General features: G+C 44.3%; 1 protein-coding gene across 1 annotated transcript in view; it reads left to right on the forward strand.

Moving 5' to 3' along the window:
* Nucleotides 1-23367, forward strand: part of LOC101766564 (lecithin-cholesterol acyltransferase-like 1) — a 51434-nt gene that overhangs the window by 26686 nt on the left and 1381 nt on the right. The window contains exon 4 of the mRNA XM_012844166.3: nt 22382-22881. Coding sequence (XP_012699620.2) covers nt 22382-22881 — 500 coding nt within the window. The remainder of the gene's footprint in view (nt 1-22381; nt 22882-23367) is intronic.

Raw genomic sequence — 23367 nt, forward strand, 5'->3', positions numbered from 1 at the left:
CTAATAGGGAAAGGGTAATGCATTGGTTGATATTGTAATGCTCCCAAAAGGGTCTTTTTGGAGTTGCCATCCTGAGGTACCAATTTTTCCATCCTGTTGTGTGGCTGGGCTAGAACCTAAAAGCTTGATTTTAGTCAGTCCAATCCAAAGATGCCAGCTTGAAGGGGATCCTATTGGTTTCTAAATTGATCAGATCTATTGGATCAGGATTCCCCATGGGGCCTAAACAGATGGATCCAGGTTTATCATCTATGGGAATAGTGATTCTATTTCTAAGTTCCTCACAATGCGGAGAATTGTAGATCAGATGAGAAAAGCAAGAATGCAGGAGAAATGGTAAAAGATTGGGAATGTACGTCAGGGATTGAAGAAAGAGTCGCCATGGATGGAGTAGATCTGCGACTTGAAGCAACCACGGAAGAACACGGACGGGTCGCCAGAAATTGCTTTTTTCGCTCGAGGAGGGAGAAGAATAGGATTTGTTTTGATGCATGAGAAGGGGAACCGGCAGAGGAGGAAGATGAAGGCCGTGGGTTCATAGTCTTGCCTGTGAGGGGTAGATATGGTATTGCATCCGCTGTCCGCACGAAATCCAAAAATTGTTGTTCGCAGGCACTATTTCAGGAAGATAAATGATGGTCGAGAGAATTTCGGAACAAAAGATATGTTTTACTCCAAAACTGGGGGGCATGTGTTGACACCATTTTTTGACACGTGTTACAACTGGCGTCAAAGGGAAGCAGAGGTGGTGGTGCGTGATAGAAGAGCAATGGCTAGTGAAATCAGCTGATGGAGTCACAAAGATTCAGTTGATGGAAAGTCACAAGGGTGCAGCCGATGGGAGATGACAGGGGCATAGCTGATGGGGGTCAGCCGATGCGAGCAGAAGGATTCCATCTGATCGGAGATATTGGAGGTTTAGGCTGACGAAAGGCAGGTCGTGGCCGATGGAGGCCAAGTTCGTTTCCGACTCTCGTACAAGTCATTTTGTTTAGAAAGTTTGTTTCTTTAGAGATAGATCTTATATTTTATCGTAATCAACTAGGACTAGAAGTCTTGATGTTTAGGGTATAAATAGAGGCCCTGTGAGGTCTGTAAACATATACACATCAATCAAATAAATCTTTACTACTTTGCAATTTACTTTCAAGTCGACGACTTCGCCAAGCTTTTTCTTCTTTTCACGAGTTCTTCCAAGCTAGCGGGGCTGCATCAACCTGATCTTCGACTGGATTGTAAGTTCCGCGTTTATCGAGTAATTTATAGGCTTTAACTTTCGGCGCATCGCTATTGTTTCATCTAGATTTATTCACCAAGTTATCGATATCTACTAAATCTGCAAGTTTATTAGTTTAATCTTGTTGCGTTAGTTTTTATCACCACTATCCCAGTTTGGAATAAGTTTGGATCGGCTTTCACCCTGGTTTTCAATTAATCAACTGTTATATAGCCGATTAGATTTATTTCAACTGTTATTCGTGTAGCATTGTTTAGGTTGCTTTCTAGCGATTCCTCTGCATTGATTACGCATACATCGGCTGATCTAGCCGATTGTCTTTTTCTATATCGGCTACCCAACCGTTACTTTCCCTGGGAGTTAATCGGAAGACCAGCCGATTCGCTCTTGAATTTAACACCTCGATTGCCCTTGTCAATTAGCAGGTCAAATTGACTCGCACACCTTGGATTGAGAGGGCTACAACCTGTACTTGAGTGAAGCAGATCTCTCAGGTTTCGTGTGTTAGTACGTGAAGGTCACCGCCTTATTTTTGTGTCAACAAATTCTCATTAGGATTTATCACCTCATCCATCAGAAATCCTATAAGAGCGTCTTAGGATTGTCAAAAGCCTCTCCTTCTCCAAGAGTTGTTCTCTAATATCCATCATCTATAATTTGAAAATATGTGAATGTTACACCGACAATTAAATATAAGAAGCTAGAAAATGATTAATTATTAATAGGTTTATTTTACGTATAGTTATATTGTCCAATATCACCTTGTCCCTCATGAAATGGTACATGTGCTCATAGATGTAGTATTCACGTAAATTATTCCCTTGTTATGAAATATTCGTGTTATAGAATGTACAAAATGTGCAAACTTCATACGTACCAAAAATGTTGTACTGAATGTAAGTTTTTCTTTAAATTCACCTCGGTGAGTCTTATGGAATCGTTTCCATATGCTGCGAATTAAAATAATGAATGATATAGTGTTAGGTGAAAATTTAGGAAACAAACTTGCACATAGAGATAAATGATACAATGTTACGTGAAAATTTAGGAAATAAACTTTTGCATAGATATAAAGGTCTAGAATTATTACAAGTTAAGCATGTCTTGAATGTCTTGGTACTCGTCCTTTGGTTTTCTCAACGAATCAAGCACAATAACGTTGCTTTGATCAATCATAATTATATGGAGAATCCATTGGAAACTATATAAATGTTCATATTAGAACTAACTAACATTAATTAGGTAAAGAAAATAAAATAAAAATAGATGGTACCTACACTTAGTGTAAAGCAGTAGTATGTATTGCTTGTAATTCTGTTGCTCCAAGAATTTGTATATTCGTTCCAATGTATCCTTTCGTTGATCCCGAATCTAACCTTGGTTTACAAGCGCTGGATCCATGAAGCTAACGTTGAAGTAGGATTCTCGGCAGCACCTCTGAATTAGCATCCTACATAAAATGAAAGACAAAGTTAGTAGGGCGACACAGACACAAAAAATAATGATCTGAGTCAAAATTTACATCTAATAAACACACACTTACAGAACCCATGCACTGATGAGAGAGACATCAAGGGCATCTTGATGGTACACTTCATAAATATCCTTGATTTCCAACTACAGCAGTTTCTAACCTTCACCAAAAAAATCAATCGGTTTAACAAGAAGAGCGAACATGACCCTTTCCTTGGCCGACTGCTCCATGTACCACTGATGGAATTCATACATCTTAGTTGAGAGCTTCCATACCAATTCAGGCCTAAGGCCTTTAGTCCCGGTTGGTATTTTCAACTGGGACTAAACGCCCTACCAGATTCCCTCGTTCCCACTAGCCGTTACAACCGGGACTAAAGGGGGCTATTTAGTCCCGGTTGGTATACCAACCGGGACTAAACCTCCCATTGTCAATGGCCGTCCGTGGTAGCTGTTTCACCCGGGACTAAAGCTCCTTTAGTCCCAGGTCCAAAAATGACCAAGACATATTACGCTGGATGGAAGGTCATTTCTGTACTAGTGTACTAGTGTATACCTCAAAAAAAAAACTTTTCTAGTATAGCAGACACCGTCAAAACCACTGTTCTAGAAATGTCACAAGTCCATCCAATTGCACGAATTTTGTTAAAAGGAAACTGTCTTATACAAATGAGGGAGGACCAGGGTGTAGCCAGCATTACTGATTAAGTGGAGTCCAATTTTGTGCAACTTTCAGAAATTCAAAACCACTACTCATAAACATTAACATTCTGCAACACAAAATCACGATGGTTTCTTATCTGACTGCGCTTAAGTTGTTCCTGACGTGGGACAACAATTGTGTAATCGTCTCTGCCTTCACGGTACCGGAGTTATTGGATCCGTGATGGTTAGCCATTGTGACTGGCCCACTGTATTCAACACTATGTGCACTACCGGGAACAGGCTCTTTGCCGAGTGCAAGGGGGTTTGCCGAGTGCATTCCTTCGGGCACTCGGCAAACAAGCTTTTTACCGAGTGCTGCGTGAAAAATACTTGGCAAAATAATTGCACTGGGCAAACAAACTCTTTGGCGAGTGTTGGAAAAAAACACTCAGCAAAGAAGTGGGTTTGCCGAGTGTTTTTTTAGGCACTTGGCAAACAAGCTCTTTGCCGAGTGTTTTTTTAGCATTCGGCAAAGAAATTTTTTTCTCTCCAGACTTTGAAACTTTTTCTACTATCCACATACAGCATGTGGTACTCCATGTTAAAATTTGGTATATTTTTGGATCTGTTTGGTATATTTAATAAATTTATTGCATTTCAAGAATTTTTTTGTATAAGTCAAATTTGAACTGCAAGTGATTCAAATAATAGAATAAAATGAGTAGAAAAATGATATTCATGTTATTGAGTCCCGTGTGAGGCCTTACACAGGAAATGAAAAGAATTTTTGAACATCTCGTTCAGGAAACACGACCACGAACATGTGGCCGAATAGTTTTTAAATTCTAAAAGAAGCAAACCAAGTCCAAAAATCATGAGATTTGTCATGATGTGATGATATCATACGTGGAGGCTGTGGTAAAAAATTGAGAAGGTTTCGTACAATTTGTCACGTATAATGTTTACAAACCGAAGCATATGAGAAGAAGAATCGTAGCGTTGAGAAGGATTCGATCAGATTTGGAGTAAAAGTGACGGTCGAATTGGGGTTTGACTTCAAAACTTTTTGTATAGCTAACAGAGAACATAGATTGTTTCATGTGAAATTTTGGTAAATTTTTGGAACCGTTTGATAATTTTAATTTATTAAGTGCAATTATAGAATTTTAATTGATATAAATTGAATTTGAGCTATAACTGCATAAAATAATGGACTAATTTTCATAGAAAAATCAAATATATATTGTTGAGTGAATTTCATATGGTATTTTTAAAGTGCATCGGAACAAATTTAGAAGAAACACATTATGGAAAACAAGGAAATGAAGGAAAAGAACAAAAATGAAAAAAAGAGTTTGCCGAGTGCCCCCGATCTGTGTCCCGATCCGACACTCGGCAAACACTGCTTTGCGGAGTGTCAGATCTAGGACACTCGGCAAAGCTCCTATACTATAACTCACGCACCCTGCCACCATCCCAGGCACGCACACACGCACACCCCGCCGCCACCCCTTCCTCCCTCCCTCTCCTTGCCCCTGCCGCTGCCGGCTGGCCCCCACCGCTGGCTCCCGACGCCGGCCCCCGCCGCCACTGCCCCTACCCTCCCTCCCTCTCCCGGCCCCCGCCCCGGTGCCTGCCCCCACTGCTGGAGTGGAAGGGGACGACACCCCCAAGCCCCGGAGGCGGTGCGCGGGCCAGGATCGAGCTACAGCCCCCTAGCCGAGAGCGGCGATGCATGGTCCAGGGGTGAGCTCCCCCCGTGGGAGTGGCGGCTCGGGGCCACAAGGAGCTTCCCCATCGAGGGCGGCAGCGCGTGGGCTCCTACGGTGAGCTCCCCCGTCGTCCGCTAGCCTTCGTCAAGCCGACCATGGCTACTTCGCCGCCTCGCCGTGAGCGCTGCTGCCCTCTCTCCCTCTTCTTCCCCCTTTTGCGCAAGGATGTGGTGGTGGCGGCGGCGTGGTGGCAGCTGCGGCGGCGTGGTGGTGGTGGCAGGGTTCTTTTTTTATATTTTTTGAAAAGTCTTTGCTAAGTGTCGGTTTTAGCAGTCGGCAAAGTGTTTGCCGAGTGCTCGACAAAAAACACTCGGCAAAGACAACTTTGCCGAGTCTTTGTTTGCCGAGTGCCGTTTTGCCGAGTGTAACACTCGGCAAAGGCTTTGCCGAGTGTTTTCTAGGCTTTGCCGAGTGCCCGCAAACCTACTGTTTCTGGTAGTGGTGGCAACATATACATGCCAAAGGTCCAATCATGCCAAATTCCGAAACTCTAATTTAGAGGTGTCTTGTATAAACACAAAAATAGGGTGACAATTTTCTTGCAAGTATTCCCTCCGTTCTAAATCGTAAGTAGTTTTAATTTTTCTAGATTTATAGATTTTGCTATATACCTAAATATATATTATGTATAGATACATAGAAAAAGCTATGTACAATAAAAATCCAAATGACTTATAATTAATTAGGGATGGAGGGAGTAGGAAACAAGGTCACTTTGAAACCTTCTGAATCCTCTTCTTTCTAGAGACCGCACCCGTTGACATCCGCTGCTCACAACTAAAAACATACACATAGTTGTATTGCGGCGGCATGTGTGATCTCCACGCAAGAGCAGCAAATTTTCCCTGAGGTCTAGCGCGTCCAAGTATGACATCTTGCACCGAAAACTTTGGAGCTGTGCTATCACCGTTTGCAGAGGCAGTCTGATAGCTCTTGACAACCACAAAGTATCCAGGAGATACTCTATTCACGGCAGGGAGAAGTACCGGTATCATATGGACAGGGACCAAGGACCAACCGGATTAAACAAGAAATAAAATGATTTCTCTGCCTGAACTCTCCGTAGGTTGACAAGGCTCCAGGTACCAATGTCAAACCTCGACCTCACCATCGGTTTAACTTGGCTAGTTCTTCTTTCTTGAACATTGCATGACTCTGTCTATAAGGTATGCATGCCATAATGAAAACACTCTGGTGTGTGATGGAGGAGTTGTGGTTGTGGGTGCATAGCTCCACCGGGTGACTAGTGCATACATTTAACAAGAGAGAATGATCTGTGCATCCTTGGTTGGTGCCGAGGCTAGATATATGTTACCTTCTTACAATTACTAATTGGATGCTCCGGAGGCTCCTTCTGAAATCTTCACGTGAAGCCATTTAAGATCTTATATAGACACTTTAAACACAAGTAGAGAATTGGCCTTTAGTCCCGGTTGGTAGGGTGCATATCTCCCGAAAATCCATACGGGATAAACCAACCGGGACAAGGGGGGGTCTTTAGTGGGCCTGCCACGCCAAGCACGGGACAGGCCCTTTAGTCCTGGTTGGTAAAAGCAACCGGGAGTAAAGGGCGCCCCTTTAGTCCCGGTTGGGTTTCCCAACCGGGAGTAAAGGGTTACCCTTTAGTCCCAGTTGCAATCCAACCGGGACTAAATGGCGCCCTGCATGCCACCTGCCTGGCGCCTGAATTTTTCATGCATGCATCACGTACATAGTACCGCGGCCCTTTTGGTAACCTTTAGTAGTTGAGATTTTTTTTAGAATGAAATCAACTAGTATTTAAACGAATGGGATTTGTAATTATACAATTACTATATATATACACAATTCTTATACACAATTCATATACACAATTCAACTAGTACAAATCGATCATAATTAGCGCGTATTATATATAAAAATAAATCAAAGTATCTATCTACAATCTTCCCGTCGAGGTATTGCTGATCGGAGTGTCTAATTGTCGTCCATCGTAATAAAATTCTCCTTTTGGATCTACCACCTCGTCCATTTGGAATCCATTGAGACCTTCACATATTGCCGCTACTCTTTATTTCTTCAAGAGTCCTTGTTGAATATTTAACATCTATAATTTGGAAATTTGTGAATGTTACACGAACAAATACATATAAGGAGCTATAAAATAATTAACTAGTAATAGTTTTATTTTACGTACTTTAAAGTTGTGCGGCGTCATATTTAGTCCCTTGGGTCCCCTAAAACTGTGCATGTGCTTACAGATGTAGTAGCCACATAGATTATTCCCGGGTTCCTGTCTTAAGCACTTCAGTGCGGAAAAAAATTGAAATATTCGTGTTATACAATGTAATAAATGTGTAGACTTCATACGTACCGGGAAGTCTGTGTTCCATGTAAGTTTTTCTTTGAATGGACCTTTGTGTGTCCTTATGAATTATTTCCATGCGCTGTGGATTAGAATAATGAATGATATAGTGTAACAGAGATAAAATTTAGGAAACAATCTTTTGCATAAAGGTCCAGAATTATTACAAGCCTAGCATGTCTTGCATTTCTTGGTACTCCACCGGATCTTTCCTCAACGAATCGAAGAAAGTGACGTGGCTTCTTTCAGGCTCAATTATAATAAGGATCTAGTGGAAGCTGCGTGCATAAAATGTTCATGCATATTAGAGCTAACTAACATGTAGAGATAAGGAAAAAGACATCAAAAGTAGACGGTATACACACACTTACTTGAAGTTGTATGGAAGTAGTATGAAATCCTTGAATGTTTGTTTGTCTAGGAATTTGTATACTTCCACCAAGGTTTTTTCCGGCGCTAATTGTATCTGTTGTTGGTTAACTACAGATGGATCCATGAAGCCTATATGTAGGTACGCCTCTCGGCGGCATGTCTGAATTAGCATCCTACATGAAATGGAAGACGAAGTTAGTACGGTGACGCACGCCAAAATTTACATGTAGAGATAAATGGACACTTACAGAACCCAAGCGCTGATCAGAGAGACGTCCAGGGCATCATGATGGTACACTTCGTATATATCCTTGAAGTCTAGCCATAGCACTTTCTCCCCTTCACCGTGAAAATCTATCGGTTTTACCTTCAGGCCGAGCATCTCCCTCGAGTCGGCGGATGCCATCATGTACCATTGATGGAATGCGTACATCTTTATTGATAGCTTCCGTACCAATGAAGGCTTTACTAGAGGTTTGCCTAGCTCATAAGGCCATCTCGACTCAGGGGGCGGTGCAGTTGGCGTCTCAACTTGCCCTATGCATTCATCAAGTCCCAGACCTGTTTCTTCCATGAACTTCAATACATTTGCTTGTTGATCCAAGGGCATTGCTTTTACCCGTTGAGCATCTTTTTTTGATAAATGGCTGAGGTCGGGGACAGGACCGCTGGAAGATGACTTTCCTTTCCTTTTATCCTTTTCATCAGCCTTTACTAAAGCCCGTTCATAGTTTGATAAGAGTGGTATCCTTTTCTTGGCTCCTTCTTCCATCCTGATAAAAAAGTTTAAATCTCTTCGACTTACTGGCGGTGGCTCTATCTCCCTTGCTTTTTTTTCTTCGGCTTGTTTCTTGAACCACTCACTGGCCTCTCGTTGGATTTCTGCCCACTGTTCCGCATGAGACATTGCCTCCCAGCGTTCCTTGCGAGTCACTTCAGGCTCCTTTATTTTCTTCTTTCTCTGTCTTTGCTTGGGAGGCGATGCTCGTGACTTCTTTAGTGGTGGTGCAGGTTCCTTCAAGGGGGCCGCTCTTGGTGCCGGCGACGGTGATCGGAGAGGGGTGTTGTTATTGTCGTCCTCGCTCTCAGCACCAGGATGTGGTGGAGATGGAGACCTTGATATAGATGGAAGGGACGGTCCTGGAGCAGGAGATGACGGTCTTGAGGTATGAGGAGAAGGTCACTGCTGGGGATCTACGGGGAGCGGTCTTGAGCTGTGAGGAGATGGCTCCGTGCCAGGAATAATGATGTAGCGTTTTCGCCATACAATGATCCCATGAAGTGCATCTGCCAGTGTCTTTTCCCCGTCGCCTCCCGGGAGGTCGAGCTCTAGACCTTCATATTGGCTATCAACTATTTGCTCTACGCGGATGCTGGTGTAGCCAGGTGGAATCTCCATGCCATGACTGCTCTGCCCCGCCAAGGTTGCTAACGCACTCCCATACGATTCCTGTACATATAGCAGAAGTAAACAAGTTAAACTCCGATCTCGAGGCGTGGATCAATTGACAAGATTGCATAAATATTATGTATAAGTATACCTTAATAGTGAGGTTGCCGACCGGTGCATGCAGCTCACATGTGGTGCATTGCGTGATGGCATCCACGGGGAACCGTTGCTCCTCCACGAGTAACCTAGGCGTCTACGCATCGGGGACCCCTGTAGAAGCACAACTGCTCAAGAGGCGTTGAGAAGGGCTGGCGTTGTTAGGATTCGGCAATGCTCCAGATTGGGCCAACTCCACAACTGCGTGGGCCACTCGACGATTGATTTCCTCCATCATTCTTTGTTCTTGTGCCTGGACTTTGGATTCTAGCATCTGCCGCCAGCTCTCCTCGATCTGTTCCTTTCTTCGCTTCGGGCTTCTGTACGAGGCGTTGTCGCCTCGGAAAGCAAACTTCCACGGAATGACCCCAAACCCTTGGTAACGTCCTGGGTGCTCCGGATTACCGATGGCCAATGTGAGCTTATCATTTTCTCGATCCACCTTCAACCTCCCAGCCTTAGAATCTTCAATGTTCTTCACAAGATGTTCGGCCTTCTTACGTATTGTGTCATTGAAAATCAACGTCCCATCCTCTTGGCTCAGGGATCCTCCATGAGCGTAGTACCAATTTTTTGATCGTTCGGGCCATTCAATAGTTGCAGGTACGATTCCCCGTTCGATCAGATCTTGTTCCATCTTCCTCCACTTGGGAATTGCTGAGCCATAACCACCTCGCCCCAGATGATGATGGTAGCCCTTCTGACTAGCATTTGTTGTGTTGGTCATGATCTCTTTCACACCGTCTTCACTCCTCTTATATTCAACAAATGCATCCCAGTGGTCCCTCAACTTTGGCCACGCATTGAAGGCTGGAGTTCGGCCCTTCTTAATGTAGTGGGTATCCAGCATCTTCTTGAATGTCTGGAATTGTGTAGTCATCTTCTTAAGCGTCCACGCTTTCACATCCTTCTCAATATATCCTTCGGGGAATGTGGCATGTCTCTTGACGTCTTCCCACAGCATATTCTTTTCTGTCTCCGGGAGGGCGTACGGATTAGTGCTTCTGCCCTTCCATTCTCTGATGCTGATAGGCACGTTGTCCCGGACGATTGCCCCGATTTGACTCATGTACTTTTTTGCTACTTGCTCGGGAGCAACCGGCCTGCCCTCTTCTGTCACTTCCATGATGACAAGCCTCCCTTCCATCACCTTTGTACGACCTCGGGTCTTCTACCCTTGCGTCGATCCAGAGGGCTAACAGTTCAAGATTCGTTAATTAGTACGTAGTAGTAACAGTGGCGTGAAACAATACAAGATTCGTTATATATACCTCGTCGGAACCTTCCGCCACGGCAAGGTGTTGCTGGGGCTCTTGCTCTTCATTCCCATCGGCGAACATGTTGAGGAACATGTCCGCCTGGGTGCCCTCTTCATCGGTGTACAATAGTGGAAGGTTGTCGCCACTACCATCACCAGCGATTATCTGCTCCATGAGATACCTTGCGATCTCATCATCTGCCATTTCAACTATTGATTGAAACATACATGGAATCATACATGACAGTCATAGAAATCGCCTTAGTTATATGTACATAAGGGTATATACATGAAATCATAAAATAACATGAATCCCACAAAGTCCGGAATATTTATACAAATTTGTACAAATTAGTAGTACTTTGTACGAATTTCTAGCAATAACATGAATTTGTATGAATTTCTAGCAATAACATGAATTTTGTACGAATTTCTAGCAATAACATGAATTTTGTACGAATTTCTAGCAATAACATGAATTTGAATGAATTTCTAGAAATAACATGAATTTTGTATGAATTGCTAGCAATAACTTGAATTTTGTACGAATTTCTAACAATAACATGAATTTTGTACGAATTTCTAGCAATAACATGAATTTGTACAAATTTCTAGCAATAACATGAATTTGCGACGGAGGCGGGACGGCGGAGGCGGGGATGGAACCACGGACGGTGCCTAGTTTGGGACGGCGGCGGTCAGAGCGGCGGGACGGTGGAGGCGGGGACGGAACCACGAGGAAACACGATTCATTTCTAACCTAGGCAGAGCGACGAACCTAATTACTACTAATTACTACTAATTTACACTAATTTGATTTTCTAACACATATACAAAAATCTATTGAATTTCTACCTAATTACTACTCATTTCTATTTATTTTCTAACTTAAAAAAAGGCCCTTGCTGACGCAAGCCGGCGGTACTCCCGGCGCTAGTGCCGGCGCGGCGGACCTCGCGCGTGGTCGACGTTGGCCGGGGCGACGAGGTGGCCGGGGCAGCGGGATGGCGGCGGCCGGGGTGGCGGGATGGCGGAGGCGACGACGGAGCAAAGGCGCGTGGGACGGCGAGACAGCGGAGGTGGGACGGCGACGAGGCAGCGACGAGGAGCGACGAGGGGCGACGAGGCCCCGCGATGGAGGTGGCCGGCGGCGACGAGATAGGGGCCGGGCGCGACGGAGGATGATCGAGGCGGGCCGGGGCGATGGAGGAGGAGGCTGTCTGGGCGCGGTCGGGCGGCGGGACGACGACGGCTGGGGCAATGGGGGACGATGACGACGGCGGCCGGCGAGGGAGGCGGACGGGCGGTGACGGAGCAGAGCGCGCGCGAGATCTTGGTGAAAATTTGGCTAAGTGTGTAATTGGCGTGGGGGGTAGAAGGGGCTACAGTGCCTTTTAACCCCCCCCCCCTTTATCCCGGTTCGTAATGGCACCCGGGACTAAATGGCCTTTTGTCCCGAGTCCCATCACCAACCGGGATAAAAGTTTATCCCGGTTGGTGATGGGACCCGGGACAAAAGGGTGCGTCCGCCAGGTGGGGCTGGGAGCCTACCCTTTTATCCCGGGTGCCACCACCAACCGGGATAAAAGGGGGACCTTTTATCCCGGTTGACAACTGCACCCAGGATAAAAGGGTATGTCCCGGCAGGAGTCGAAAAGTACCCTTTTATCTCGGTTGCAATGTGCAACCGGGATAAAAGGGGGGCCTTTTGTCCCGGTTGCTGTTGGCACCCAGGACAAAAGGTCCTTTTCCCAATTTTCTTCTCCCGCCTGTTTTTTGGAAATGGATTTTATTTATGTTTTCACTGCATTTCAGGATGAAAAACAAAAACCCTTCACATATTTTGTACATGCAAAAATATATTTAATTAGCGAGTAAATTGACAATAAGTGTGATTTAGTCATTAATTCTATACCAGTTCATTTAGCCTCTAAAATATTTTTTTTACCGCATCGTTGTGATCAAGAAATTATTCAATTAAATCATTTCAATGCGCAAAAAAATCCATGTATGTATGTGGTTTACATTGTTCATGTTTATCTAATAAATCTTCACCTAACAAATTTAAGAACACATGAAATCATACATAGGGTAAATTAAAAATTGTATCAATTACTACACAAAGGTCACGTAAATTTAGCGCATTACAATACAACGTTGTAAAATTTCTTGTTCATGAAAATTCCTTGATCATGATCGCGGCGTAAGTACGAAGCCTCTTCTTTGGATAGCAGGATGCTTGGATCAACTTCAACGGCAAATGGAGGCATGCCATCAAACTGATCATAATCATCTGATTGGTCTATTTTATTCTCGACTCCCACGATTTTTCTTTTACGTGGAAGAACTATGTGGCACTTTGGCTCCCATGTCTCTTCTGGATTTCTCTTGGGTTTGCTACACATGTCCTTCACATAGAACACCTGATGCACATCATTGGCAAGTACGAATGGGTCATCACTGTATCCAGTCTTGCTCAGATCTACTATTGTCATTCCGTACTGATCTTTGGTTACGGCAGTTAGCTTCACCCAATTGCAAAGAAATAGAGGGTTGTACAGCGGTCCGTATTCAAGTTCCCATATCTACTGTATGAAACCATAATATGACTCCTTGCTATTATTTTTTTCCATGGCATCTATGCGGACACCACTATTCTGGTTCGTGCTTTTCTGGTCCTAGGCTCTCCTGTAAAATGTATAGCCATTTATCTCATAGCCTTGGAATTTGACCATTGTGCTAGTAGGTCCCCTAGCTAACCAGGCAAGCTGTGGGTGAATCTCAGAGTTACCCATAAGTTGTTGGCGCAACCAGGAGGGAAAAAGTTTCCATGTGATGACGGGTAAGCCAAGCATCGGATTTGGTCGGGTTTTTGGAAACTACCATCTGCCTGTGCTGCTCGATATACGGAGACACAAAGGATGACTGTTGTAGAATAGTGTAGTGTGCCTTGTCGAACAAATCAGTATCATTGCTCAAACTTGATTTCCTTCCAAGGGTGCCCATTCCTTGGAACCTCCCCTCGTGGCGTGAAGTTGGAACCCCAATCGAGTCAATTGAATCAATAAAATCAACACAAAACTCGATCACCTCCTCTGTTCCATATCCCTTGGCGATGCTTCCTTCTGGACGGGCATGATTAAGAACATAGTTTTTTAGGACTGCCATGAACCTCTCGAAAGGCCACATATTGTGCAGGTATACAGGTCTGAGAATACCAATCTCTTTTACTAGGTGAACCAGTAAGTGCGTCATAATATTGAAGAAGGATGGTGGAAATAACAACTCAAAACTGACAAGACATTGCACCACATCATTCTGTAGCTTTGATAGCTTGGATGGATCGATTGCCTTTTGCGAAATCGCATTGAGAAACGCGCATAGCTTTACGAGCGGCAACCATACATTTTCTGGTAGAACACCCCTCAGTGCAATCGGAAGCAACTGGGTCATCAACATGTGGCAGTCATGGGCCTTGAGATTTGTAAACTTCTTTTGTTTCATATTTATTATTCCCTTTATATTCGAGGAGTACCTAGACAGGATCTTCATACTATTCAAGCATTCAAACATGCTATCCTTCTCTTCCTTGCTGTGAGAGTAACTGGCAGGACGTAAGTAGTGCTGTCCATTATCTCTCTTTTCCGGTTGTAGGTCATCTCGTTGCCCCATGGCTTTCAGGTCCTGTCGTGCTTCCAATGTATCTTTCGAGGTCCCATAAACACCCATGAAGCCAAGCACATTCACGCAAAGATTCTTCGTCAGGTGCATCACGTCTATTGCGTTACGAACTTGTAGGATTTCTCAATAAGGTAGCTCCCAAAATATTGACCTTTTCTTCCACATGGGTGCATGTCCGTTATCGTCGTTTGGAACAGGTTGGCTACCAAGACCCTTTCCAAAGACTACATTTACATCCTTCATCATCTCGAAGACACACTTTCCATTACGGTGTGCAGGTTTTTACGATGGTCTGGCGCCCCTTTGAAATGCATCCTGCTCTTTCTCAGCTGGTGGTGAGCAGGAAGAAATCGACGATGACCCATATAGACGACCTTCTTACAATGCTTCAAATACATGTTGTCTGTGTCATCTAAACAGTGGGTGCATGCCCGATATCCCTTATTTGTCTGTCCCGAAAGGTTACTCAATGCAGGCCAATAATTGATGGTTACGAACAACAATGCTCATAGATTAAAGATCTCTTGCCTATCCTCATCCCACACACGTACACCTTCTTCCTTCCAGAGCTGTAAAAGGTCAAAAACCAACAGTCTTAGGTACATGTCAATGTCGTTGCCTTGGATAAGCGCTGGCATCATAATGAACTTCTGCTTCATGCACAGCCAAGGAGGAAGGTTGAACATACATAGGGTCACAGGCCAAGTACTATGGCCACTACTCAACTCACCGAATGGATTGAATCCATTAGTACTTAAACCAAACCTTATGTTCCTTGCTTCACTTTCAAAGTCCGGGAATGCTCTATCAATTGATCTCCACTGTGCCCCATCTGCGGGGTGTCTCAGCATCTCATCTTCCTTACGGTCTTTTTTGTGCCATCACATCAACTTAGCATTCGCCTTGTTCCTGAACAAACGCTTCAAGCATGGTATTATAGGGAAATACCACATCACCTTCGCGGGAACTCTCTTCTTGGGAGACTGCCCTTCGACATCACCAGGATCATCTCACCTGATCTTATACCGTAGGGCTTCGCAGACGGGACAACCATCCAATTTCTCGTATTCATCACCACAATAGAGGATACAGTTATTAGGGCATGCATGTATCTTCTGAACATCCAATCCGAGGGGGCAAATAATCTATTTAGCTTCATATGTTGTGGATGGTAATTCATTATTCTTGGGGAGAATCTTCTTGACAATGTTCAACATCCCCTGAAATGCCTTATCGGACACACCATTTTTTGCCTTCCATTGCACAAATTCTAGTGTCGTACCTAGTTTTTTATGACTCTGCTAGCAACCTGGGTACAACAATTTTTGGTGATCATCTATCATGCGCTGCAACTTTGCTGCTTCCTTCTCAGTTTCGCAATCTCTGTATGCATCTCGTATCACCTGACCAAGGTCATCAGTAGGGCCATTTTCTGCAAACTCATCTTCATCAGCCTCGCCCATTGTAGTACCTGCAAAAGCTTGGCCTGCAATCCAGTCCGGAATGGTGTCATCTTCCTCCTCCTCCTCGCCATCTTCCATTACGATCCCTAGTTCACCGTGCTTGGTCCAAACCAAGTAGTTAGGCATGAAACCGTATTTAAACAAGTGGCTGTGAATAGTCCCCCAAGAATCCTTTGAATACTCCTTCTTGTTATTGCATTAGAAGCATGGACAACATACGAATCCATTCTCTGGCTTGTTCGCTTTGACCACTTCGAAAAAAAAATGCAAGCCATCAATAAACACCTTGCTCCACTTGTCTGCATTATACATCCATTGCCGGTCCATCTGCATCGTATTACGCATGAAAATGTATTACACTTGACAATGGATTACGCGTGAAAATTGATTAAAGATCCAAACAACATGGTACAATACAACAACATGAAGATCCAAATACACATTTAAATTAAAGATCCAAACAACATGATACAATACAACAAGCCATCCACTGGTTACTATCTAGGAGGACTTTAAGCATCCTTGGACGGTGAAGACGAAGGTTCCGCTGACCCAGCCTCATCCTTAGGTTTATTTGTGCTGCCTGAAATGGTAGTACTAAGTGGACGTGAAACACCCGGGACTGAGGGTGGAGCATAACGACCACCAAAAGGAGGTTCCTGACCCGCGGCAACAGCTTCTTCATGACGTTGCTGCAAATAACGAAGCATTGCTTTTTCCAGCGCGCTCTTTTTCTTCGGCTTATGCTGAGGGCCAACTATGATTTTCCCCTTGCCGAAAGAGGAACCACGATCGCCCCCACCATCGCCACTTCCTCCAGTAGCAGAAGTCATCTATGTACAAAAATTATTACCTTAACACTGCATAAGTTGTTGAACTTGAAGACCATGATCATCTCGCGAGCATGTCCTCAACTGGACGGCACCACACTTCGTCATGAAAGAGGTTCGATTCTACGGAAAAGGGGACACGGTCACGATGTCCGTATCCACTCTTTCTCGTAGAATCGAACCTCCTTCTTGACATACGTTGCTGCTCAGTGGAGAACATCCTCTGCGAGATGACCACGGTATGCAAGTTCAACAAGTATGGATTTGAAAAACCTTATTGAATTTGATAAGTTCAACAAGTAGCAGAAGTCATCTGTGTACAAAAATTCTTTCCTTACCACTGCAGAAGTTGTTGAACTTGAAGACCGTGATCATCCCGCGAGCATGTTCTCAACTGGGCGGCACCGCACTTCGTCATGAAAGAGGTTAGATGCTACAGAAAAGGGGACACGGTCACGATGTCTGTATCCACTCTTTCTCGTAGAATCGAACCTCCTTCTTGACATACGTTGCAGCTCGGCGGAGAACATCCTTGCAGAGATGAACACGGTATGCAAGTTTAACAAGTATGGATTTGAAAAACCATATTGAATTTGATAAGATAAACTGTCTAGACAAGGTAGCATCATTCTTAAACCACTGCAAGAATGCATACTATATATGACACATCAATCTCCCTCACATTCTAGCTCAAAATACTCTCTCCATTTTCTACTTCATCACATTCTAGCAAATAATCTTTCCATCTCCAAAGCATAAATCAAAGCATAAATGAGGATGAAGTAGCAAACCTTCACAACACTTGTGTTAGCTGAGTGAAATTCCCAGAAAAATGAGGGAAAAAACTTCGAGCAGCACCTCCTTGCTTCGGCACCACCGGAGAGTAGGTGAAGGTCAGCTCTCTGTTAATGTGCTGGACTGGCTCGGGCTGGAGGAGGAAAAAAGTACTTTGTCTTGGTATATAATGGGGGATGAGTTTTTATCCCGGTTAAAAACTCCAACCGAGACAAAAAGGAACACCTTTTGTCCCGGTTCAAAGTTTAGTCCCGGTTGGAAGATCCAACCGGGACTAAACTTTTTATCCCAGTTGGAGGCTCCAACCGGGACAAAAGGGTGCCGCCACCGACGCCCCCCACCTAGCCGTTGCAACCGGGACTAACTCCCCCCTCCATTTTTGCCTACCGTGGCGCACCCCCTTTTGTCCCGGGCCAACTTTAAACCGGGACAAAAGGGGGCGCATCGAAAGCCAATTCTCTACTAGTGAAAAAAGAGAGAAATTCTAAAAATTCTCACAAAAAAGTAAAATATTTAGCCAACTATATTCGGTAGTTCCAAATCACCATAACCATTGGATCTATTATGTTTTCTAAAAAATTACATAATAACCATGGTATACCCAATGCCATTATGAAAATAGCTTAAAATAACCTAAATATATATCTAAATTACCTACATCTGCCATTACATAAAATGAACTAAAGTAACTCCTAATCATCATCTAAATTACCAACTTATGCCATTATTAAAAATAATTTAGAATAACATCCTAAATCTGTTTCGGATTGCGGCCCAGCGGATGTGGCAGCGCTGCATCAGGCAACCCCGCCATGAAGCATAGGTCGGCCTCCCTCGTGGCGGAGGTGACTAAGGGGCAGGCGTCGGTAGCCGCAATGGCCGCCACTGCGGCCTCTATAGCCATGGCCGCAGCAGCCGGTTCTTGGGCCAGTGGCGCCATGGTCGAGGAGGAGTAAGCTAGTGGTGCAGGCGTGGAAGAGGACGAGGAGGCTAGCAGCTGCAAGTGTGTGGACTGAGTGGAGGAGTGGGTAGGGTTAGGATGGCGGTGTGGACTGAGTGGAGGAGTGAGTGGACTTATATATAAGAGATTTGGGTAGAATAAGCAGTCCAGTTTAGAGCCGATTAGAATAACTTTACATTCTAACCAGCCTATTTATAAGCCGGCTAGAATAAATTATTTTATTAAAAAACATAATATAAGTACAACATTAACAGCTCCAAATATTAAAAATATATCACAAATAAATGAATTCACACATTATATTACAAACACCACGAATTGTTCGATACATAATCATGAATCCACACATTATTATTACAAATTTAGAGAAAACAATCACCATAATTCCTTTGCGTCCCCATCGTCTCGATACCTTCATAGGACTCAAGAATACCGAGTTTCTTGACCCGTCAGAAGTCCACGTACTCCTCCCAGTAGCGCCAGTAGTGACCATGCATCTTGTCCACGTCTTATGACGAATCGAGCTTGGCGTATAGGGTCGCCGTGTCTTGCGTCGTTACCTGAGGTTCATCGTCTTTGGCGATCTTGAAATGGTAGTAGCCTAGCTTCTTGGCTGGGCAGACAATGGCGGATACATAAGGGCGTAATGATTCTTCTCCACATGTGCCACCATGATTTCCGTCTGATCGACAAGGGTGACGCCAAGTTGAACCACCACGCGGTGAGATACAAACAACTTGTCAATTGGTGCCGGCGGCCATTCAGCATCATCGATTCTACATTTAAGGATCGATACAAATATTGATTAAGAAATAAACAAAATAAATTGAGGTAGATGATTATGCATATAACGCAACTTACACACATTTGGAGAAGGGGGGCCGGGCATGGATGGATCAAATTTGAGGAAAGCAGAGAGCCGCAGGATGAAGACGAGTGAGATATCGATACGATGATGATTAGAATTATTGTTGAAAAGGTCGGGCACACACACAACTGGTATTTATATTAGTTGATACCCTCTTGGTAATTAACCGCCGTTGAAGACGAATCGCTGCAACTTCTCAATATCACACCCCGTCATCGAAAAGACCACAATGGTTCAACTTCAGATCCCATCATCGAAGAGACCACAACGCTTCAACTTCATCGCGACTATGGCATGCACTTAACCATTCAAATCCATCCTAATCCATCAAAATTCAAACTGCTACATTTAATAACTAATCTAGTAGGATAATCCATCTAAAATATTGAATATATGTGCCGGTGCGTATTCACACTGGTTGCGTATTCGCACCGGTGCGTTTAAGTAAATGTGCCGGTATTGTTTCACACCGGTATGTTTATGTCTTTATTTATGTTGGTTCTTATTTGCGCCGGTGCGAATAGACTAAACGCACTGATGCGCTTTGGTCCGGTATGTATGAGCTGATACAAGTGATGTTCTCTGTAGTAGTGACTTTGTCATCTGGATTTTCAAACTTTTAAACTGCAGGATCTGATACAAGTCAAAAGTAAGAGGAAATAGTTCTTTGCTGATCCTATGGCACTCTATTAGACGTTGCTCCGTAACGAGGTCTATCTTGAGGTGCAATGTTCTTCGGTGCTCGGCGGCATGTCTTTCTCATTGCACTTATCATTAAAGGCGCACGTTGTGTGTTCAGTTTGCAACGCATAATAATATCAGCAGAGTGAAAAGTCACGTGTTTACAAAGGAGTAAAATGCATAGGATCTCCAAACTTGGGTCGCTGTGTCACCTAGGTTCTTCTCAAACTCTCAAGCTGCAGGACCTGGTAAAACTCAAAAGTAAGGGGACATAGAGGGTGTTTGGTTCCCACCTCTAAATTTTAGCACCTGTCACATCGAATGTTTAGATACTTATTAGAAGTATTAAACATAGACTATTTACAAAACCCATTGCGCAAATGGAGGCTAAACGGCAAGACGAATCTATTAAGCCTAATTAGTCCATGATTTGACAATGTGCTGCCACAGTAACCATTTGCTAATGATGGATTAATTAGACTTAATAGATTCGTCTCGCTATTTAGTCTCCATCTGTGCAATTAGTTTTATAATTAACTCATATTTAGTCCTCTTAATTAGCCTTCGAAGATTCGATGCGACATGAACTAAACTTCAGCTCAAGAAACCAAATACCCTTTTAGGGGATAACCACATGAATGAAAACTTAAATGATCACACAGACAGGGAAAGAATAATGACAAGAAAGTTACAGGAACACCAGCATAAGTAGACGAGCAAAATAAAGACCGACCTGGGTGCGCCTTGTCAACGCTTTTAAGGGGTGTTTGGATACCAGGGGCTAAAGTTTAGTCATGTCATATTGGATATTTGGATGCTAATTAGGAGAATTAAACATGAACTAAACTAATTGCAGAACCCCTAGGCTAATTTGCGAGATGAATCTATTAAATCTAATTAATCCATTATTAGCAAATGGTTACTGTAGCACCACATTGTCAAATCATGAACTAATTAGGTTGAATAGATTCGTCTCACGGATTAGACTCCATCTGTGTAATTAGTTTTATAATTAGACCATGTTTAATACTTCTAATTAATATCTAAATATTCGATGTGATAGGACTAAACTTTAGCCCTGTAACCAAACACCCCTTAGTTTCCTCCTCCAGGGATAGGTGCGCTGGATCGCCAACCTACCTTGTGCTATACGTAAGCACTTCAGGCGTAGCAACCAGGCAAGCAAGGAGAATCCAAGTCCACATGTATACTCCACTAATGCGGTTGCTGCTGCCTCTGCTGCTTCTCGTGCTTCCCCCTCCCCTCCGGGAGTACTTCCCGGCCAGCCACCTACCCAAAGATGCCGGCGTTGGCAGCGAGCTCGATCCGGTCTTTCTGGTGCCTGGGCTGTGCTGCAGCGACCAGGAGGCGTGGCTCACCAAGGCGTATAAGCTATCGGCGCCACGCTGCAGTAATAATTTGCTAATCATAGATTAATTAGGTTTAATAGATTCGTCTTGCCGTTTAGCCTCTATTTGTGCAATTAGTTTTATAAATAACTCATATTTAATCCTTCTAATTAGCCTTCAAAAATTCGATGTGACACGACCTAAAGTTAGCTTTAGTTCAAGAAACCAAACACCCTTTAGAGTGAGGGATAACGAGGTGAATGAAAAATTAAATCATCACGTGAGTGAGGGAGACAACCACGTGAATGAAAACTTAAATGATCTTGCGACAGACAGGGCATTAATGACAAGAAAGTTACAGAAACACCAGCATAAGTAGGTGAGCAAAATAAAGACCGACATGGGTGTGCCTTGTCCACGCTTTTAGTTTCCTCCAGGGATAGGAGCGCTGGATCGCCAACCTATTGTGCTATACGTAAGCACTTCAGGCGTAGCAATCAGGCAAACAAGGAGAATCCATGTCCACATGTCTACTCCACTCATGCGGTTGCTGCTGCCTCTGCTGCTGCTCGTGCTTCCCCCTCCCCTCCGGGAGTACTTCTCGGCCAGCCACCTACCCAAAGATGCCGGCGTTGGCAGCGAGCTCCATCCGGTCGTTCTGGTGCCTGGGCTGTGCTGCAGCGACCTGGAGGCGTGGCTCACCGACGCGTACAAGCTATCAGCGTCTTGCTACAGTAATCATTTGCTAATGATAGATTAATTAGGTTTAATAGATTCGTCTCGCCGGTTAGCCTCTATTTGTGCAATTAGTTTTATAAATAACTCATATTTAGTCCTCCTAATTAGCCTAAAAAATTTGATACAACCTAAAATTTAGTTAAGGAACCAAACACCCTTTAGAGTGAGGGATAACGACGTGAACGAAAAATTAAATGATCACGCGAGTGAGGGGGGACAACCACGTAAATGAAAACTTAAATGATCGTGCGATAGACAGGGAAAGAATAATGACAAGAAAATTACAGAACACCAGCATAGGTAGACGAGCAAAATAAAGACCGACGTGGGTGCGCCTTGTCCACGCTTTTAGTTTCCTCCAGGGATAGGTGCGCTGGATCGCCAACCTACCTATTGTGCTATACGTAAGCACTTCAGGCGTAGCAATCAGGCAAACAAGGAGAATCCAAGGCCACTTGTCTACTCCACTCATGCGGTTGCTGCTGGCTCTGCTGCTGCTCGTGCTTCCCCCTCCCCTTCGGGAGTACTTCTCGGCCAGCCACCTACCCAAGGATGCCGGCGTTGGCAGCGAGCTCCACCCGGTCGTTCTGGTGCCTGGGCTGCTCTGCAGCGACCTGGAGGCGCGGCTCACCGAGGCGTACAAGCCGTCGGCGCCACGCTGCGGCGCAATGAAGGGGAATGGATGGTTTGGCCTGTGGAAGAACGCTTCAGACCTGGCGGCCAATGACTACGTCGACTGCTTCCTGGAGCAGATGCGCCTCGTCTACGACCCTGCCATCAACGACTACCGAAACCTGCCCGGTGTCGAGACGCGCGTCCCCAACTTCGGCTCCGCGAGAGGGTTCCACTGTAAAGACCCTCTTCACCCGTACGTAATCCTGCCAAATCCATCACTCATGCATAGAGATGTATCAGTTAGTGTGTGATACATCTGAACGCCATGCACTGCTCACAAGTGGCGGAGCTAGAGCGAAATATCTCACAAGTATAATGAGTATAGTGATATTGTGGATGTAAATTTTTAGCAAAGTTAAAAATAGTTACTAAAATGAAGAAATCCAACTATAATAATTATCAACTAGTACCGGAGTAAAAAATTAAACAAGTGTTGGTTATTAGTCATAAAAGAACCGCACGATGGAAAGATGAGGGAGGTTGGCCTATTTGTTTGCTGTTGCCTTAGCCAGATTCCATTGCGCTGTGGGTGCAGAAGGTTAGACCGAACGAAGGGGGTGCATGTGCATCACGGATTCACGGTAATTATCCAGCGGGTTTGTAGGGTTTTTTTTTTTGGCTGCTGGGGTGGGTGCATCTGCACCCACCATGCATGCTCAACGTAGCTTCGCCCGTTGAT

This window comes from Setaria italica, chromosome II (genome assembly GCF_000263155.2).
Source record: "Setaria italica strain Yugu1 chromosome II, Setaria_italica_v2.0, whole genome shotgun sequence".
Taxonomy (NCBI): domain Eukaryota; kingdom Viridiplantae; phylum Streptophyta; class Magnoliopsida; order Poales; family Poaceae; genus Setaria; species Setaria italica.